This window comes from Pyrus communis, chromosome 8 (genome assembly GCF_041283825.1).
Source record: "Pyrus communis isolate YQ-2024b chromosome 8, ASM4128382v1, whole genome shotgun sequence".
In the NCBI taxonomy this organism is placed as follows: Eukaryota; Viridiplantae; Streptophyta; class Magnoliopsida; order Rosales; family Rosaceae; genus Pyrus; species Pyrus communis.
The window spans coordinates 444,012-461,655 of NC_142572.1; the positions used below are offsets into that span (position 1 = coordinate 444,012).

The following is a 17,644-nucleotide window of genomic DNA, read 5'->3' on the forward strand; positions in this document are numbered from 1 at the left end:
TCATCTCTCCTTCCATTTCAAAAATAAAAAATAAAAACATTGCTCACACACTTTGTGTGTGCGCTAGTAATATTATTAAGAAAACATTCCTTGTCAACTTTTTTCTCCTTTTTTTTCCTTTTTTCCTATTTTGCCCTCACTTTTAATACACACTACTGAAAAAAGGAGGGCAAAATAGTAATTTTGTACCTTTTGACAAATTGATAATCATATCCCTATTTTTCCTATTTTACCCTCTTTTTTATACTTATTTTTTTAATTTTACCCTCATTTTTGATACACAATATTTACATAAGGAGGGTAAAACAATAATTATGTAATATTAATATGCACTTATTAAGAGAAGAACCGCAGTTCTCTCCTAGTGGCTTTTAGCATAAGATCAAGTTGATTGAACTCTATAAAAGGGACAACAACCGCAAAAGGTAAGACCATCTCTAAATGAGATGTCAAATTTTAAACCTAAAATTTAAATTTGAAGGCTTATGTGGCACTTTGATATTTTTTAAAACTTTTGCTCTTCAACCGATATGTCAAATTTTAAACATAAAATAATAATTCATATGTATTGTCTTTGCATTGGGAATGAAAAGAAACAAAAGGATAATGTTTTAAACCAATAAAAAAATTAATAAAAAAAACATTTAATAATTAACTAAAAAAATCTGAATATGCTGTCAAATTTGGCAGCAAGGGGAAAATATGTCAATACATGTCATGCCACATTAGATTTGGCTTCTCGGTTATAAAACATTAATGCTGTCATTTGTTACCATTATTGCTGATTTGAACAATTTGACATCCCCTTTGAAGATGTTCTAAGGATTCAACTTTTCAACCAAAAACTTTTGATATCAACTTGAGCTATAAGATCTATTTGCAAGGAAGCGATACTAGTTCTTAGCTCTTTTAGTGATCATTTAGGCTTTCTTTTGCCACATATGTACGTTTATAAGCTATTTCAACTTCTTTTCCTTTCTTAGTCTCTAAGCTTGTATGAACCATGTCAACTGAATAAAACCACTTTCGATTTAATTTCAAATATTATTTCAGTATTCACTAAGATGATATTAAAATCTCTAGCAAGCAACGCATAGAAAATAATCAAGCACGAGTCATTGCCCCGCTCATGGCACAATTATTTGATTATAAGTTAGTTAACTTGTGGTGTAAGTTTCATTACCATCATCAATTTCACTAAATTTACAATTCTTTGGCACATCTACAGTCAATCAACAAACACATACAACTCAAAAGTTAGGCTTTTCTCTGTGGCTTTAAGTGCAATCATTAAACATCAAAGAGTCGAGAAATAATTGTCATCGTTCAAATACGAGTGCTTTTCATGGCTCCATATTTCGTTGATTTCGAAGGCTCTGTATTCATGTGAGGAACATAGCGGGTCCTCAGTTTTTTTATGCCCGAGACGAGTCTCAAAATGTTATTTATCAAAAGTTAGAAAATTTGTCTTTAAGAAAAAACAGAAAGAAAAAATTGAATGATTGTTATTTAAAATAGCTTTAGAGATTACCATAACTTTGTACTTTAGTTTAAAATCGATATAAATGATTTTTGAAATTGTCCACCGACAATTATTTTGATCAAATTTCTCTTAAATTGAGGTGCTTTTGTCAAATCAACCCCTTACATTTTTTTTTTTCAAAAGGAGGACAACTGGTGGCAAGTCATGGTTATTCACTTCTTACAGGGGTCGGAAAGACTCATAGAGGCATTTCAGCCTCTCCCAGCCACAAGTTTGGCTTCTACACCAGCAACAAGTTTTGAACCCGAAACCTTCAGTTTTTAGTTTTAAGGAAGTCTCTTAATCTGTCTTTTATCACTCGGTCACCAGCTCGTAATTAAATCAACCTCTGACATTGTACTAATGGTTTCTTCAATTTAACAGATATTTGTTGCGGAATGATCAGAATAATTGAAAGTGAACAATATCTTAACCACTCATATTAATTTTAAAACTCAAGATTTAAAGTAATAAGTTATGTTAATCCGGAAAAACATTTTGGACAAAAAGTCAAAAGTTAAAATCATGAACTTTGTCGTTGGGCCGCCGTTCCAAAACTTTGTCTGAAACCCTTGACGAGTGAGGAGGGGAAGGAAGTAGAGCAAAAGACTGAGACAAAACTCCTCTTCCTTCTTCGTGTCTTTAAAACCCCGAAAGGAAACTTGCCCCAACATTTTTCGATTTCAATTTGCAGCTCAATCATGAGCAACGAATAGTAAGCCATTTTTCTTCTCCCCAAACTTCCCCTTCCCCTAATTTTCCCTCCCTTTCTTTCAATTTTTTTTATCACGTGCCTCGATTATCTTACGGATTTTGAGTTTTCTTCTGTTGTTTTGGGTTTTTATTTAGCGATTATTTGTTCAAGCTTCTGCTAATTGGGGACTCGTCCGTTGGAAAATCTTGCTTGCTTCTCAGATTCGCTGTGAGTTCATTTCCTTTACACTTTTTCTTTTCTACCTTATTTGGAAAATTGTTTGTGCTAATTTGGAAATAAATTTTAGGGTTTTGAGGGTAATTATTCTGTAATTGCTGCTCGAATTAATGCCTTTTGTTATTTTTTTTCTCAGGATGATTCCTATGTTGACAGCTACATAAGCACCATTGGAGTTGATTTTGTGAGTATATGCATCTGTAGGTCTTTGGTGCATATGTACTCATATATATTCTGATATATATATATATATATATATGTACATGTATTTGTATATTTACTTTGTTGTTTATGGCTTATTTGTTGATATTTTGTTTTATAATTTTCAGAAAATCAGAACAGTGGAGCTGGATGGCAAGACGGTCAAGCTGCAGATTGTGAGTAGCGGTTGCTTTCCTTTTTTTTATTCTATTAAATGCAATTGCTTGTTGGGGCCAGTGAGTCTTCATGTTTATTTGGCAAAAATCAAAAGTATAGTTATGGGCCTATTACGGGTTTTGAATCAATTGGCGGTATCTGATTTATGTATGTATGTTGGGTTTTTCGTAAAAACTGTTCTCCGAAATTTGATAATCTTCTGATGTAAATGCACGTTATGAGTTGGCTATTTGCATTCCATTTATGATGAAAACTTTAAGCTTAACAGAACTTTAGTTCCAAAACAACTACAAAACGTACATCTGTGTCATATAACAGGATAGTTCTAACTAAGTCTATGTCTAATTTAAACATCTTTAAGTTTATCAAGTCTAACACGGGCAGATCAGTAGAAATATCAAAGTTGACAGCGGGGATATATTGGAAATGTTAGGTGTGATGCATCATGGAAAACTAAATAGGCTGTTCCATTTCTCTTGCTTCTTGATTGATCAACATTTGGTTGGAAGTTAACATATTCTGCTTTTCTGTCACCTAGTGGGATACTGCTGGACAGGAGCGATTCCGGACTATAACAAGCAGTTACTACCGAGGAGCACATGGGATAATTGTAAGAATGCTTGCTTGCTTTTAGTATTTTTTTTTGGTTCCTTGAGTTGGGGGTTACCGGGGTTGGGGAAAGTTCATTGTAAGAATAGATCTTGGGACCCATGGAGTGGAAGTACTAGTCAATACCCTTAACTGGGATGGATGCACATGATTTTGTCACTGGCTTTTGACTTACAAGTTACTGATTTCTTATGCAATCATTCATGATGTAAAACAAATGTAACTGCAGTTGTTTTGTTCATCATAAAATATAACAGTTATCCCTGTGGAATGTTAAGACTACTATTATTCTGAGCTTAAGGGCCCGTTCGATAACCTTTTCATTTTAGTTTTTAATTTCCATTTTTTTTCAATTTTCATTGGAGATAGAGAGAGTCGATGGAAGGAGGGAGGAATCAAGAACATGGAGGGAGTGTAGTGGGAGGAAGGTGGGAGAATTGCACATGGAATGCCTAGCAAAATGAAAACCAAAAACTAGAAAAGAAAACCTATTTAAAGTTTTCAGTCTTTCGTTTTTGGTTTCTCTATTGTGTTGTTGCATGACCACATGGTTTAGTGAAATAGCATGGACCTTGTGAAGGACCTGCCGGATCAGTCATTTGCTGCAATCAATCAAACTTGCATGATGAAGTTACCTGAGATAAATGTTGATGTAGATTATTACTACCTCTTTGTATATATTTTCTTTTCTTTAAATCAAAGGGCGAAATATTACCTTTACTATCTTTCTTTATTTTCTATGTTGAAGTCAATAGTTAATGAAAGTGACTTTTTAAAAGCTATTCTGCAACATTAACGGTGCATAACTTTTCGATTTTACACAATAATGTAACGTGTGGTTTAACTCTTTATCGTAAATGAAGTCTTAATTCTTTTGGAACTGCTACAGATTGTGTATGATGTTACTGAGATGGAGAGCTTCAATAACGTGAAGCAGTGGCTGAATGAGATTGACAGATATGCAAGTGACAGTGTGTGCAAGCTTCTAGTTGGTAATAAATGTGATTTAGTTGAGAACAAGGTTGTCGATACACAAACTGCCAAGGTAAAGATTGTAGTTTGGTTGCCTGAACAATTAAACAATTTACTTTAAAGCTGATTTTCATCACGACACACTTTTGGGCAATTGATATGCTCAGTCCCCTAAAAGCATCACTCGTTCCATAGAACTGTTAAACTGTAGGCGTGTACTGTGTTACCTTATATATCTATATGCTGTTGCTAATTTGTTGCTTCAGATCTCAAGTCTGATTCATGCTTTGCAATATGCTTCATTGTAAATAACGTGTGTGTGTGTGTGTATCTCATTTGTTGCCTTTTCTGTGGGATTGATATTCATTCGACATTTGACGTTTGTTTTTTAGCTTCAGTTCTCAACTGCCAGATGAGGGGAAAAAAATCCATATTCCGGTTATGTTTATTCACCCACGTCTGGTTACAAGTCTGGTTATGTTTATTGCGTATTATAATGCTATAATATAAATTCTTCTTTGAAAATAATAAGTGTACCTCCGAGTGCTTATCATTATTAGAGCGGGTGTAACAGATTGGAGCTTCTGGGAAGACATTTATGGTCAAATACCCCTTATGACTTTCAGGACGATTCACATAAAATGTTGAGTTGGAGAAAGTGATTTCCATTAATGAACATACAATCTTTGTCGATTAAGCTGTCTGTAAATAGCAATGATTTGTTAATAACTGCTTGCTGTGGCGTAATTTTTGTTTCTTGTACTGATGCACTGTAGGCTTTTGCTGATGAGCTTGGGATTCCTTTCCTCGAGACAAGTGCTAAAGACTCGATCAATGTTGAGCAGGCTTTCTTAACCATGTCTGCCGAGATAAAGAAAAAGTAAAACCACTAATCAACTCTTTCATGCTCTAATCACTTGCTTAAGACTTTCTTGTTATAGACGTCCCTAAATTGATCTTACTAAATCAACTCTCGTATCTTCGTAATTGTTGTCCTTTAAAATTTTGCAGAATGGGAAGCCAACCAACTGGTAACAAGTCGAGCGGAACTGTTGAAATGAGGAGCCAGCCAATTCAGCAGAACAGCAATTGTTGCGGTTAGCCATTCCGTTCCTCGTAAGAAATCTGTTATAAAATCGTAGAATTGTGGAACTGTGTTGAGTGAATTGTCATGTGGATCTTTCATAAACTTGTAAAATATTGCCTACTTGAAGACTTGCCTATGGGAAAAATGGAATTAGGCCTGTTAGATGTTTCGGCATTGCCGTCCAACACGATTGAAAGAACAAATTTGCAGGATTACGAAAACTGTTGAACTCAAGTGAATCCAAACCTGATAAAAAATTAATGAACCTGATTCCGGTCCAACATATTGAGTAAAAAGAAAGGAAAACGAACGAAAATTCTAAAAAAACTTTAGTTTTAATGAAAAATGACAAATAAAGGTGTAATGAATAGTACTAGGTAAACGTAAAAATATGGTTTTTCGTTAAAAGTGAACAGTATCGGGATTATATCATTAAAACTCCCAAAAAAAGGAATCGTTAAAATTCCCAAAACGTTAAAAAAAAAACTTTAGTTTGAATGAAAAATGACAACTAAAGGTGTAGTTAATAGTATAAGGGAAAGGTAAAAATATGATTTTTTGTTAAAGGTGAACGCTACTGTGAGTGTTTCGTTAAAACTATCGTAAAAAAACTCATAGAAGCTGCAAAATTTAGGAAGAAAATGCTAAAGGCCCGTTTGATGCCATTTTGTTTTTTCACGTTCCATCTTTTGCTCTATAGATAGGGGTCAAGTATGAGTGCCTTGTGCAGTGGCACCACGCCTACCCTCACGGTCAGCCCTGATACACGGAAGAATGAAGAAGGGTAAAAGCAGGGTGTTGATTTTCACTTTTTTTAGCTTTTGCACGCACACCTTTTTATTTTTACCAACGAATTGAATAAATTAAACGAAAACTGTCAAGGTTTAAATATAGGCTAAAAAGGGTTGTGTATGGTGTTATTCTCTTGTTTACAAAAGATAAAACGACAAACAAAAGAAGAGGAAATACCGCTCAAAGGAGAAATGCTGCCGGAAGAAGAGGAAATAGGACTTGAGTCTCTGGAAATGTTTCAAGAGGGAGTTCCATAGGAAGAGGAAAATTCAGAAAAAGAGGAAAATTGACCTAACATACATGGCGGTGATGGCACCGACCTAACAATTACATCTCAGATCAATTCAATAATTTGTTGTACCATTTTACTTTTCTTCTAAAAGCAAAACATTTGGGGAAAATGATTGAATACAAGAACTACTTGAGCCATAAGCCTGTGCAAACTATTTTTCGTTTCAATGTACACACCCAAAAAATCATTGTCATGACTACGGAGCTAGAGTACACACCCAATTCTTAAAAAAGGTCGAATACTGCAAACTATTTTTCGTTTCAATGTACACACCCAAAAAATCATTGTCATGACTACGGAGCTAGAGTATGGACATAGCCTTGCCTATACTCCATGACTCCCTCAAAGAACGTCTTGCTACGGTTTCTAATAGCAATAGTTCGAAATATCGAATGCAAGCTTCCTGTAAATAGGTAGAAAATGATAATTTTGGGTGTGACCTGTTAAGTATTTCTACAATAAATATGCCTCTTACAGGAAAAACCCGGGCAACGAACAAATAAATTATAGTTCGACATAGGAATAAACAAAAATAAGTTGAAAATAATAACCCACGACAGAAAGGAATATGAAAAGACAAACTCATTTTGATCAACCTCAGGTTGAAGAACAGCAAGTCTTCTTTGTATTGACCTCTGATCCTCCTGTGACTGCAATAGTCTTCCCTTCTTTGACGCTTGCAGGTGTTGGGTCACCTGATGAGAGAGACTTCTTACTAATAATCCGGTATATCTCTGCCAGAATTGTCTGGAAAGCCTTCTCCACGTTGATTGCTTCAAGAGCAGACGTTTCAATGAATGAAAGGCCTTCCCTTTCGGCATAACCCTGGGCATCTTCAGTGGCAACTGCACGTAGATGCTTCAGATCAGTCTTGTTCCCGATCATCATGATCACAATGTTTGCGTCAGCATGGTCTCTCAATTCCTTCAGCCACCTGCTTACGTTCTCAAATGTTGTTGGTTTGGTTACATCATAGACAAGTAAAGCTCCAAGGGCGCCTCTATAGTAGGCGCTAGTAATTGCTCTATATCGCTCCTGTCCTGCTGTGTCCCATATCTGAGCTTTCACAGTTCTCCCCTCAACCTGATAAAATCAAGAGGAGGTCTTAAACAACACAATTCACCCACTCAAGTGTAAGCAAGTATTGTCTTGTTGACTGCGGGAGGTCATAAATGTGATCTAATGGCAATGAGGTGGTGGATGATAGAGGTGAGACTTTGCTTGTACAAACCTGACCAATCCTAACTTTGGACAACTTGGCTCAAAATATTCAGCAAGCTCAGCAAGCACAGACATAATTCTTAACATGAGTTAAAAGTTGGGAAAATGTAAGAAGGGGAATCACCAACACAAGCAACTCGAGCAACTTATAAGTGAATCTGTTTAATACATACCCACATATAAGGAAGGACCGACAGACATCCACATCATTGAAAAAATGAGGACATCAAACCTCTGGCCACCTCAACTCGTGGTCCATTTCTTAGGTTCATTTCATGGATCATTTATGGTAAAATTAGCCAAATTGGAACCTGTTAGTCATCAAACTTGTGCATACAAACACAATGGATCTGATAAATTGAAATGATAAGGATTTTTAGTCAAAATGGTCCTTGAGATTTGCATAACACATAACTTTGGTCTCTGAGATTTAAAATCAATAGAAGTGGTTCCTGAGATTGTTCACCATCCATTATTTTGGTCATTCCGTTAAAAAACTCCGCACATAACTTTGGTCCCTGAGATTTGCATAACACATAACTTTGGTCTCTGAGATTTAAAATCAATAGAAGTGGTTCCTGAGATTGTTCACCATCCATTATTTTGGTCATTCCGTTAAAAAACTCCGCACATAACTTTGGTCCCTGAGATTTGCCAAATACATAATTTTGGTTCTTGAGATTTGCCTTAACACATAACTTTGGTCCCTGAGATTGTCCATCATCCATCATTTTGGTCATTCCGTTAAAAAGCTCAAGGACCACTTAACGGAGTTTTTTTAATTGAATGACCAAAATAATGAATGGCGGACAATCACATAGACCACTTCTATTGATTTTAAATCTCATGGACCAAAGTTATGTGTTATGAAAATCTTATGGATTATTTTGGCTAAAAAGCCGAATGACAATGATGGTTATCAAATGGCCAAATGATTTCCAATTTGTCTAATTTATAACACCACAAAAAACCAAGAAACTAACTTGGGAAGCTGTGACCAACCCCTCACATGAGTTCCCTGGGATCTTAAGGCAAAGAGAATGTCTAAGGTGGGCAAGCAAGAGCAAACCCCTTAATCCAACCATGCCTTCCAGATGGCCGGGGATGATTTTAGTATCTAGTTACCAAATTTGGATTTCTCTTGTAGGCAAAAGGATTTGGCAACTATCCATCTAATCCCACGAGGTATCATTTCTTAATTTTTAAAACTTTTTTAAGAAATGCTTGTGTTCGGAAAAAAAAAAAGTAATCAGATCCCAAATTCGGGTACTCTATGGGAGTGAAGAACAAACCCAATTGAATCGGTTCTCAAGAATTCAACAAACCCCATTCTGGAACCAAGAAAAATAGCAGATCTGGAACAATTTTGCATTATAAAAATTGGAAACCGATCCAAATCCCGGTTCAATTATGCATTTCTCAAAAAAAAAAAAAAAAAAAAAAAGATCCAAATTGACCGAAAAAAATTATGAACAAGCATAATAAATGAGATCAATTCCGGTCCAGTAACAAGTACAAACACAATTGGGTGTGTGTAATCTTTATATATATATATATATATATATATATATATGCAAGAGAGAGAGAGAGAGAGGTGGTGAACCTGGAGAGTCCGGGTGGCAAATTCGACGCCAATGGTGGACTTAGACTCCAAACAGAACTCGTTGCGAGTAAATCGGGAGAGGAGGTTCGATTTCCCAACGCCAGAATCGCCGATTAGTACCACTTTGAATAAGTAATCATATTCATCGTCCGGCCTTCTCGCCATATCTCTCTCGTTTTTTGCCTTCTTTGTAATTTCGTTCGAAATTATGAGTGCGAAAAAAAACCGACGAGCGAAGAAGCAGCAGCAGCAGCACCAGATGTGTGGAAACGGACAGAAAATCAAAGCGCTGACGTGGGTTTGGTTGGCATTTTGTGCAGGTCCAAAATGTCCCCGGTCTTTTGACTGATATAGCCTTGAATATTTAATGGTTTGTTGTTATATTGGAAATAAGAAATGGTAGAAAAGAAAACAAAATTATAAAAAAAAATTTTAATTTTTTTTCTTAAACTATCAAGTAATCTAAATACTTTGTTTAAACTTTCTATTTTAATAAATTTTAAATATTTTATTATTAATAATTCAAATTCAATCCATTCATTTTTTAAATATTGTTCTATGTTATCTATAATCTTCTTACTCAGGGATCACACTTAGTGTTTAAAATATCGGAGTCGGTGAAAATATCGAATTCGATATACAAATTTGTGAAAATGTCGATGGATATATCGATATCGATGGTCTTAGGTGGAAATGATAGAAATTTGCTTAAAACATGAAAATTTAAAATGAAATTTTAGGGAATGTCATATGAAAATTTGTCGATAATTAACCAATCAGCCGGAAATCTGTTAATTAAACGACATTTAACAGCTTATCCAATATCTTCACCCCGCTTTACATATCTTTCTCTAATTTTTAGAAGAAATTTCAAACACTGTCCACAAGTCTTTTTTTTTTTAATATTTAACAAGTAAACAATAATTCTCTAAATTTAAAGTGTAGCTGGTCATTTTGCTATAATAGCGAATTTTTTACAATAATTTCTTGAAGATGATTTTTTTAAAATTTCTCTCTTTAAAATAAAGTTTTAGTTGTTTTACAACATCTCCTTTTATTTGTGGCGTTTTCTCTACACTCCATCTAAATACTCCGTGTCCATATCAGATAACGACATCAAGGATAAAAAGGCGACCATCAACGAGAAGTTATAATATTGATTTCGAAAGCAATATATGCAAATCCAACGACACCTAAATTAAAGACAGTTGAAGATGCACCTGGCATAGCAGTAAAATGGAGTGCTTGACAAAGGGAAAGAGATCCCATCCGGATTTCTTCCACCAATGTCATTGGATCAAGTGATCCGGGTTTTAATCATTGTCTTCCAAATTTCATCCAATGATCCACTTGTTTTGATCTTCTAAAAGTTGTGATAATTTTTAACCGTTTAATGAAATTTGGAAAGTCCAGATCACTTGATCTGATGATATTAACGGAAGAGATCCGAATAAGATCTCTTTCCTTGACAAGTAGAGAAAACTAGGAGGGACATGAAAGAGGGGAAGGATCCTGCCATTGCTAGCTTTCTCAGAACAAAACGGTACAAAATTTCATATGCCTCGTTAACTCTTTGCAGCTGTATCAACAACTTTTTCTTTTCCTTTTTATGTTTTTACTTGAAGGGTACCCTTTTAAGGTTCCCAAGTTTCTATATTTAGTTTTTGCACATTTACCCGTATTTCTCTAAATTTCCGTCATAATTCAACGATTCATAACATGACACATCACCCAAAGACGAATTTAAAAGTGATAGGTTTTAGGTACGATTCTTACCAAAAGTGAATTTGAATCACGTTATTGTTAACCAATTGTGAGGCCAAGATCACCCATCTCCCCTAGTATGAATAATATCATTTGTTCAAAAAAAAAATTTTAATAAATTTTAATATTTTATTATTAACAATTCAAGTTCAACCCACTTAGTTTTTAAAATATTTATTTTTTGAAACAATATTCTTTGGGGTGTGCTATTCACACACATTTTTTTTATTTCTCACACACCTTTCTGATTTTCAGTCATCAAATCAGATGAAATGAAAAAGATCAAAAGACAGAAATTAACAAGGGGTATGGAATAAGTAAAAATGGGTGTGTGGATAGTACACCCCTATTTTTTATATATTATTATATCTATACTTTTCTCCTTGCTCAGGGTCACTTGCAATGACCTAAGCTCCACAATGAGTTAGCAATAATATAGTTCAAATTGGCCTTTGACTAGATTCGAATCTAAAACCTCTCACTTTCAAGTGAATAGGAATGTTACTCGATCGTAATACTAAATGACAAATTTAGCTCTTTAAAATAAAGATTTAGTTGTTTTCCAACATCTTTTTTTTCTTGTGGCATTTCTCTAACCCTTCGTCTAAATACTCTGTGTTCATGTTAGAAAATGATATCAAAAATAAAAAGGCAACCATCAATGAGACGTTGATTCGAATTCCGAAGCATCAAGTGGAAGTAATATTGAGAGAGGAAGTTTTAATACATGTAAATCCAACGACATTGCTTTTTCTGAACAAAACGGCACAACATTTAATATGCCTGCTAACTCTTTGCAGTTTTGTAACAACAACTTTCTCTTTTTCTTTTTAAGTTTTTCAATTGAGGGGATCCTTTTAGAGTAGTTCCACCGGGGGCTTTTTAGGTCGGCACCCATCTAAGTTATTGGCTAGGCACCTAGCCAATCCACTCCAGTCCAGCCCAGCAAATAGGTTGGCACCTAACCCAAGCTAGTCTCCATGCCAGCCCAGAATCAACAGAGCCATGGATCGGCCCATTTGACACCATGCTGACCCCACGTGGCATCGGAGGGCATTTGAATTTTTTTTTTTTTGCGCCAGACGCATGCAATACACGCACGTGTGGTCACGTGTCCCAACAACAAAAAGTGGGGGTGGCCCGTCAATGCAAGTGCACTGAGATGATCAAATGGGAAGCCACGTGTTCGTTTTTAGGTCGTTGGATTTCCAACGGCTAGTTTTCTAGACCGTTGGATTTTCAATAGTAAAAAAAATTTGAATTTGAAATTGATTTGGATCGTCTGATCCAGAGATCAATGGTCCACAATTTTCTACCAGAAATTAAAAAAAAAAAAAAAAAAAAGGCACAACAGTCGGAATTATGACTGTTGGCCATGTGTCAAGGTATAGGCTATTGGATTTGAATCTTTTTCAAATCCAATAGTCCATATTAATTACCTAAATTAAATTTGATAAAAAATTAATTAAAAATTGTTAAAAAATACAGAAATTTTTAAATTTTTTTTTTCCTATAAATACCTAACCCTCATAGTCCACCTTACATCACATTTCAATATTTTCAACAATTTTTACCAAAGCTTTCATATAATTTTTTAGAGAAAAAAATGACTATGTGGAAGTCATCGAAGATCTTACTTTGTGTGAATGTTGGGTTCACACTATTCATGACCTGATTACGTGTAATGAGATGGATAAACGAGAAATGTGGAGTAAAATTATGAAAGTGTTTTGCGATGTACATGGAAAAGACGCCAGAAGTAGTTAAGGTATTCAAGGTCATTGGAAAAAACTCAACCATGTATCAAATGACATTTAGTCGAGGTCTTCAAGGTAGTTGGGCAAGGACATTTAGGTCATTCTGAGCTCTTGGAACACCAAAAAAAAACATGTCAAATCCATGTATCAAATGAAGCCATCGCTTCCAAAATGATACTTTTGGCTCATTTTTTGTTGCCATAAGCTCCTTGCCACGCACTTGGATAGTTTTTCCAAGTCCAATGCATGCAATCAATGCTTCCAATCATGTCAGGGAAGCCTCGCATCTCATCCTTCCTCAGAAGCCTTAGCATGTCCCTTGGCGTGGTTTCCGGAGGTACTTATTGGTATAGAGTGTTTTAATTGCAAAGTAAAACCACATCAGGGACTCCAGAACAATTGTTTTTTCCATTCTCACGATCTCATCCACTCGATCTGCAGATGCTCCATATGCAAGCATTCGCAAGGCAGCCGTAATTTTTTGCTCAGGAAAAATACCTAGAACATGAAAATCATCCTCTTTTTGCACAAAGTATGAATCATGGTTGCAAATAACACTTATGATTTTATCGAACAAACTTCGTTGCATTCTAAAACGACGTCTAAAAACATGATCAGGGAATATGATGTTGGCAATAAAATAATCTTCCAAGAGATCTTTACCTCGTCTTTCCCTTTTTCTATTAAAGTTTGCGGCATGTCTTGTAACAACCCGTCCCGGGATTTACGGAAGAAAATGGGTATTTTTGTATTTTCACTAAGTTTGGGGGATACTTTCCTTTTTAAAATTGTTTTTGAGTCTTAATTGGTGAGCCCAAGGGGCCCAGCCCCTGTTTTGTTCCCCGGTTCCCTTTCTCTTTCCCTTTCTTTTATTTCTTCTAAAAAGTTTCTCTTATCTCTCAGTTTTCTCTTATCTCTTTCTTCCTCTGTGATCTCTCCATCCCCCCTCTCAGTGCTCTTTTCTCCAACAAGAACGCGCACACACACACACACACACACATGTGCCCACACCTCATCAACGACGACAACATCACCATCATCACCACGTTAGCTCTTTCTCCTTCTTCGTCTATGTGGAACACAGAGAAACTCGAACGAGTTCCTCGTCCTTCCGTTTTAGGTAAGCCTCAAAACACTCCAAATGCTTCTCTTTTCATCCCTATAGTTCTTTTCTAACCCCGTGGTTGTGTTTTGGACGTCAAACCATGAAGAAACCACCTCGGAGACATTTCCCCAGTTTTTCGGCGAGCACCGCCCCTTTCGAGGCAATTTCCGGCCAAACCACGGCGAGTTTTTCACCCAATTTCATTGAGTATTGAAGAAGTTATACTCATTTGAATCTCACCCAGTTTCCGACGGACACCCTTGGCTTCCAGGCTGTTTTCTGGCCAACTCCGGCCACGATGACGGGAACCAAGGGTATATTTCGATTCCTTACCTTCGGGGCTTCAATTTGGTATATTGAATGACATGTTTTGGTTGAGTTTTGAGCTCCATTAGAGCTTGGGAATTCTCCGGCCGAAATCCGGCCTTCTCCTTCCTTAGAATCCGATGAACCACCAAACCCAAGGCCTTTGGACCTTTCCTGCCAAGCCCAAAACCCTGGGTAGCCCAACCCAACCTTTTTATTTATTTATTTTTGTTTTGTTAATTTAAAGGTCTTTGGGTCGTTTCTTTTAGGGCCTCTGGCCCGTTAACCTTAAAACCCATTAGACCCAAACCCTTTAGGCCCAAACCCAAGTCCAAACCCTTTAACCCAATCCGGATCCAAGCCCAGACTCGTTTGACTTGCTAACCGGGACCCGATCAACGGTCAGCGTTGACTTTGACTTTGACCGATCAACGGTCAACGTTGACTTGACCGTTGACTTTTTGGGTTTTCGTGCGGGACACCTCCTAGGCTAATTTCGAAGTCCTGAACCCGTTTCCGATGTCTGTTTTCCCAAATTCAGTCGTTTGAGTAGAGTTTGACTAAATGTACCATTTATGTGCTTAGAGGCGTTTATCTGTGGCGTTTCCTTCTTCGCTAGATGGCGTGGCTGTTCGACAGCAAAGTACTGTGAGTGGACCCCTTCTAAAAATGAATGTTTTGATAGTATAAATGCATACATGAGAAGCATGATTTGATGATTATGTTTTATGGAACGTTTTATGAGATAACATGCTTACTGAGGCTAGTTTGAATTATTACTATTTTTCCTATAACCCATGTTCTTATAGAATATCTGATGGATGACGATATGATATTTAGAACATGTTTAGAACACCTCTTTATAGTATAGATGATGGATGACTTTATACTATGAAGTTGATTTTCAATATATGTATGTTCACTGGTTTTGTACTTACCTAGTGGTCCTTTTCGCTACGGGACGTAGGGATAGATCCGGTCCGTCCCGGGCGATGGTTTGGTGTTGGCATAGGGCCTGGAGTGTGTTTCCTCTAGCTATTTAGCACAGGGACAAGGAGCCGGCATGGGGCCTGAAGTGTATTTTCCTATGATTGTCTGCTCAGAGACGGGGAGCCGGCATGGGGCCTGGAGAGTTATATCGGACATTCACTAGTGATTATTATATATACAAGTTATAATTTGAGATATTGCACGACATGCTAGGTTTCGGAAAACCTATGTTTATCATAATATATGTGTTTTCATAAAACCTGGGGGTTAGTATGTTGATAACTGTTTTATTATATATATATATATATATCAACTTGGTCCACTCATATTTGTTTTGCGCCCCCTTCAGGACTTAGAATCGGGGCATACAATCATGACATCCAGACACTTTCGCATCGGCATCTTCGAGTCCTCGTGGTGTAGGACCCACTCATTTGTTTCATTCAATTTTATATTATTTTCTTTTAGTGTTCTAGATTAGAGATGTGCTCTGAACACTTTTCTTATTTGCATATTCATTATTCATTTATATTTATAAGTCTTATTTATCCCTTGTTTTCAGCATTTGCACTCAATAAATGGCTTTCGTCACCCTCGGGTGTCGGCCAGCACGTGCCTATCCTGATATTCGGGGAATATCGGGGTCGGGGCGTGTCACGTCTGCGTTTGGCTTTCTGGCCCACAATTTCCATGACATGGCGAGAATGTAAGGCCCTTTGCCTTCTATGGTCATCATCCTCATCCTCCTCCATTGCGAATGCCTCATCTCTACCTCCACCTTCCTCGAGATTGACAAATTCTTCCTGTTGTGCCAATAATCTTTTATGTTGCTCCTTAAACTGTTTATACACTCTCCTTGAAGAAGACATTGTAAAAAGAACTCAAGATTTGAAAACGATGAAGAAGGATTTTGAGTTAAAAAAAAAAGATTGAGTTTGGTGTGAGGATGGATGTAATGATGTAAGGTTTATATGGACAAAAAAAAGAAAGGATTGGTGTGAGGATGGATGTAGGGATGTGGGGTTTATATTGGTGTGAGGCTGGATGTAGGGATGTAGGGTTTATATGGAAAAAAAAAAAGAAGAAGAAAGGATGAGGTTGTGGACAATGCCACTTGATATTACATGATTGGTTGAAAATCTTATCAAAATCTTGGCTAAATTATTGTAAACAAATAGGGACATGTGGCGCTTCGGGATTGGTTAAAAATCTTATCACAATCTTGGCTAAATTATTGTAAACAGATAGTGACACGAGGCGCGTCGGGATTGGTTGAAAATCTTAGCGGAAATCTATTCACAAAATAATACGTTTGGATAATGACACGTGATGTGTCGAGCTTGGTTAAACATCCTATCCGAAATTAAAACTATTTATTATTTATTATTTAAAAAAAAATTAATAATATTTTAAAGGGATCTTTTGATATAAGCGCCTCAGTTTTGAATTTTCTAAATCAAACATCCATGCCTTTTAGTGATTTGATTAAACTTTTTTTTGTCGTAATTTTGGTGCTATATGCACATTATATTGTATCAAATTCCCTATAATCTAGCCTTTGATTACACTCTCCTCCGTTAGAGATAATTGTTAAAAAAAAAGATTGGTTAGATTCAATTTATTTTCACAATAATGCTACAATTTAGCAATAATTATCTACGATTTAAGATTTTTTTCTTTCCAAAATAGTTTAAAATATTTTTAAATCCCTCAAAATGAAACATACCGAAATAAGTTTTTCTTTTAGTACGTGAAGAGAAAATAGGATTGAGAATACTATAAACGTACCAATACACAATGTGTACAAAATAAAACGTACCAAAATAAAAATAATATACCAATATTAACAATATGTATCAAATTAGATGTACCAAAATTGTAAATAAACGTACCAATTAATGATTTTTGTAAATTCAAACGTATCCGCATATAATATATACGTAATGTATTGTACCTAATAATAATTTGTCAACAACTATACTTAAAAAAACACAACAAAAAAAATATAATTTCACAAAAAAATTAAAAAAATTACACAGAGCTTTTATGTTGATCACCAATTATTTGAAAAAGAAAAAACCATTTGGAAAAAGAAATAATATTAAATGTTTGCATAACAAAAAAAAAAAAAAAAAAACTGTGATAAAAAAAAACATATTTGTAAGAAGAGAAAATATAGTTTAATTACTATTATCTCCACTAAATAAGGAAAAGTGCATCATGCAAATAAACTGATAAATTCAAAAATTATTTTAATTTAAAAAAATAGAGGTGACTGTTTGTGACATCCCACATCGCCCAGAAGAGTGATCCTT

The 17,644-nt window shown here is 35.7% G+C and overlaps 2 protein-coding genes across 2 annotated transcripts; one reads left to right on the top strand and one right to left on the bottom strand.

Annotated features, from left to right (window-relative positions):
* The first annotated feature begins 1,994 nt into the window (after positions 1-1,994).
* On the top strand, positions 1,995-5,720 carry LOC137717655 (ras-related protein RABD1). Its single transcript, XM_068457079.2, has 8 exons — positions 1,995-2,237; positions 2,372-2,444; positions 2,590-2,637; positions 2,783-2,830; positions 3,370-3,441; positions 4,330-4,485; positions 5,189-5,292; positions 5,424-5,720. The coding sequence occupies exons 1-8, from the start codon at positions 2,224-2,226 to the stop codon at positions 5,512-5,514; spliced, it is 606 nt and encodes a 201-aa protein (XP_068313180.1). The 5' UTR covers positions 1,995-2,223; the 3' UTR covers positions 5,515-5,720.
* A 1,269-nt stretch (positions 5,721-6,989) lies between these two features.
* LOC137717572 (ras-related protein RABA2a) lies at positions 6,990-9,679 on the bottom strand. Its single transcript, XM_068456981.2, has 2 exons — positions 9,408-9,679; positions 6,990-7,666 (listed from the first exon to the last, which is right to left on the bottom strand). The coding sequence occupies exons 1-2, from the start codon at positions 9,570-9,572 to the stop codon at positions 7,181-7,183; spliced, it is 651 nt and encodes a 216-aa protein (XP_068313082.1). The 5' UTR covers positions 9,573-9,679; the 3' UTR covers positions 6,990-7,180.
* Between the last annotated feature and the right edge of the window lie 7,965 nt (positions 9,680-17,644).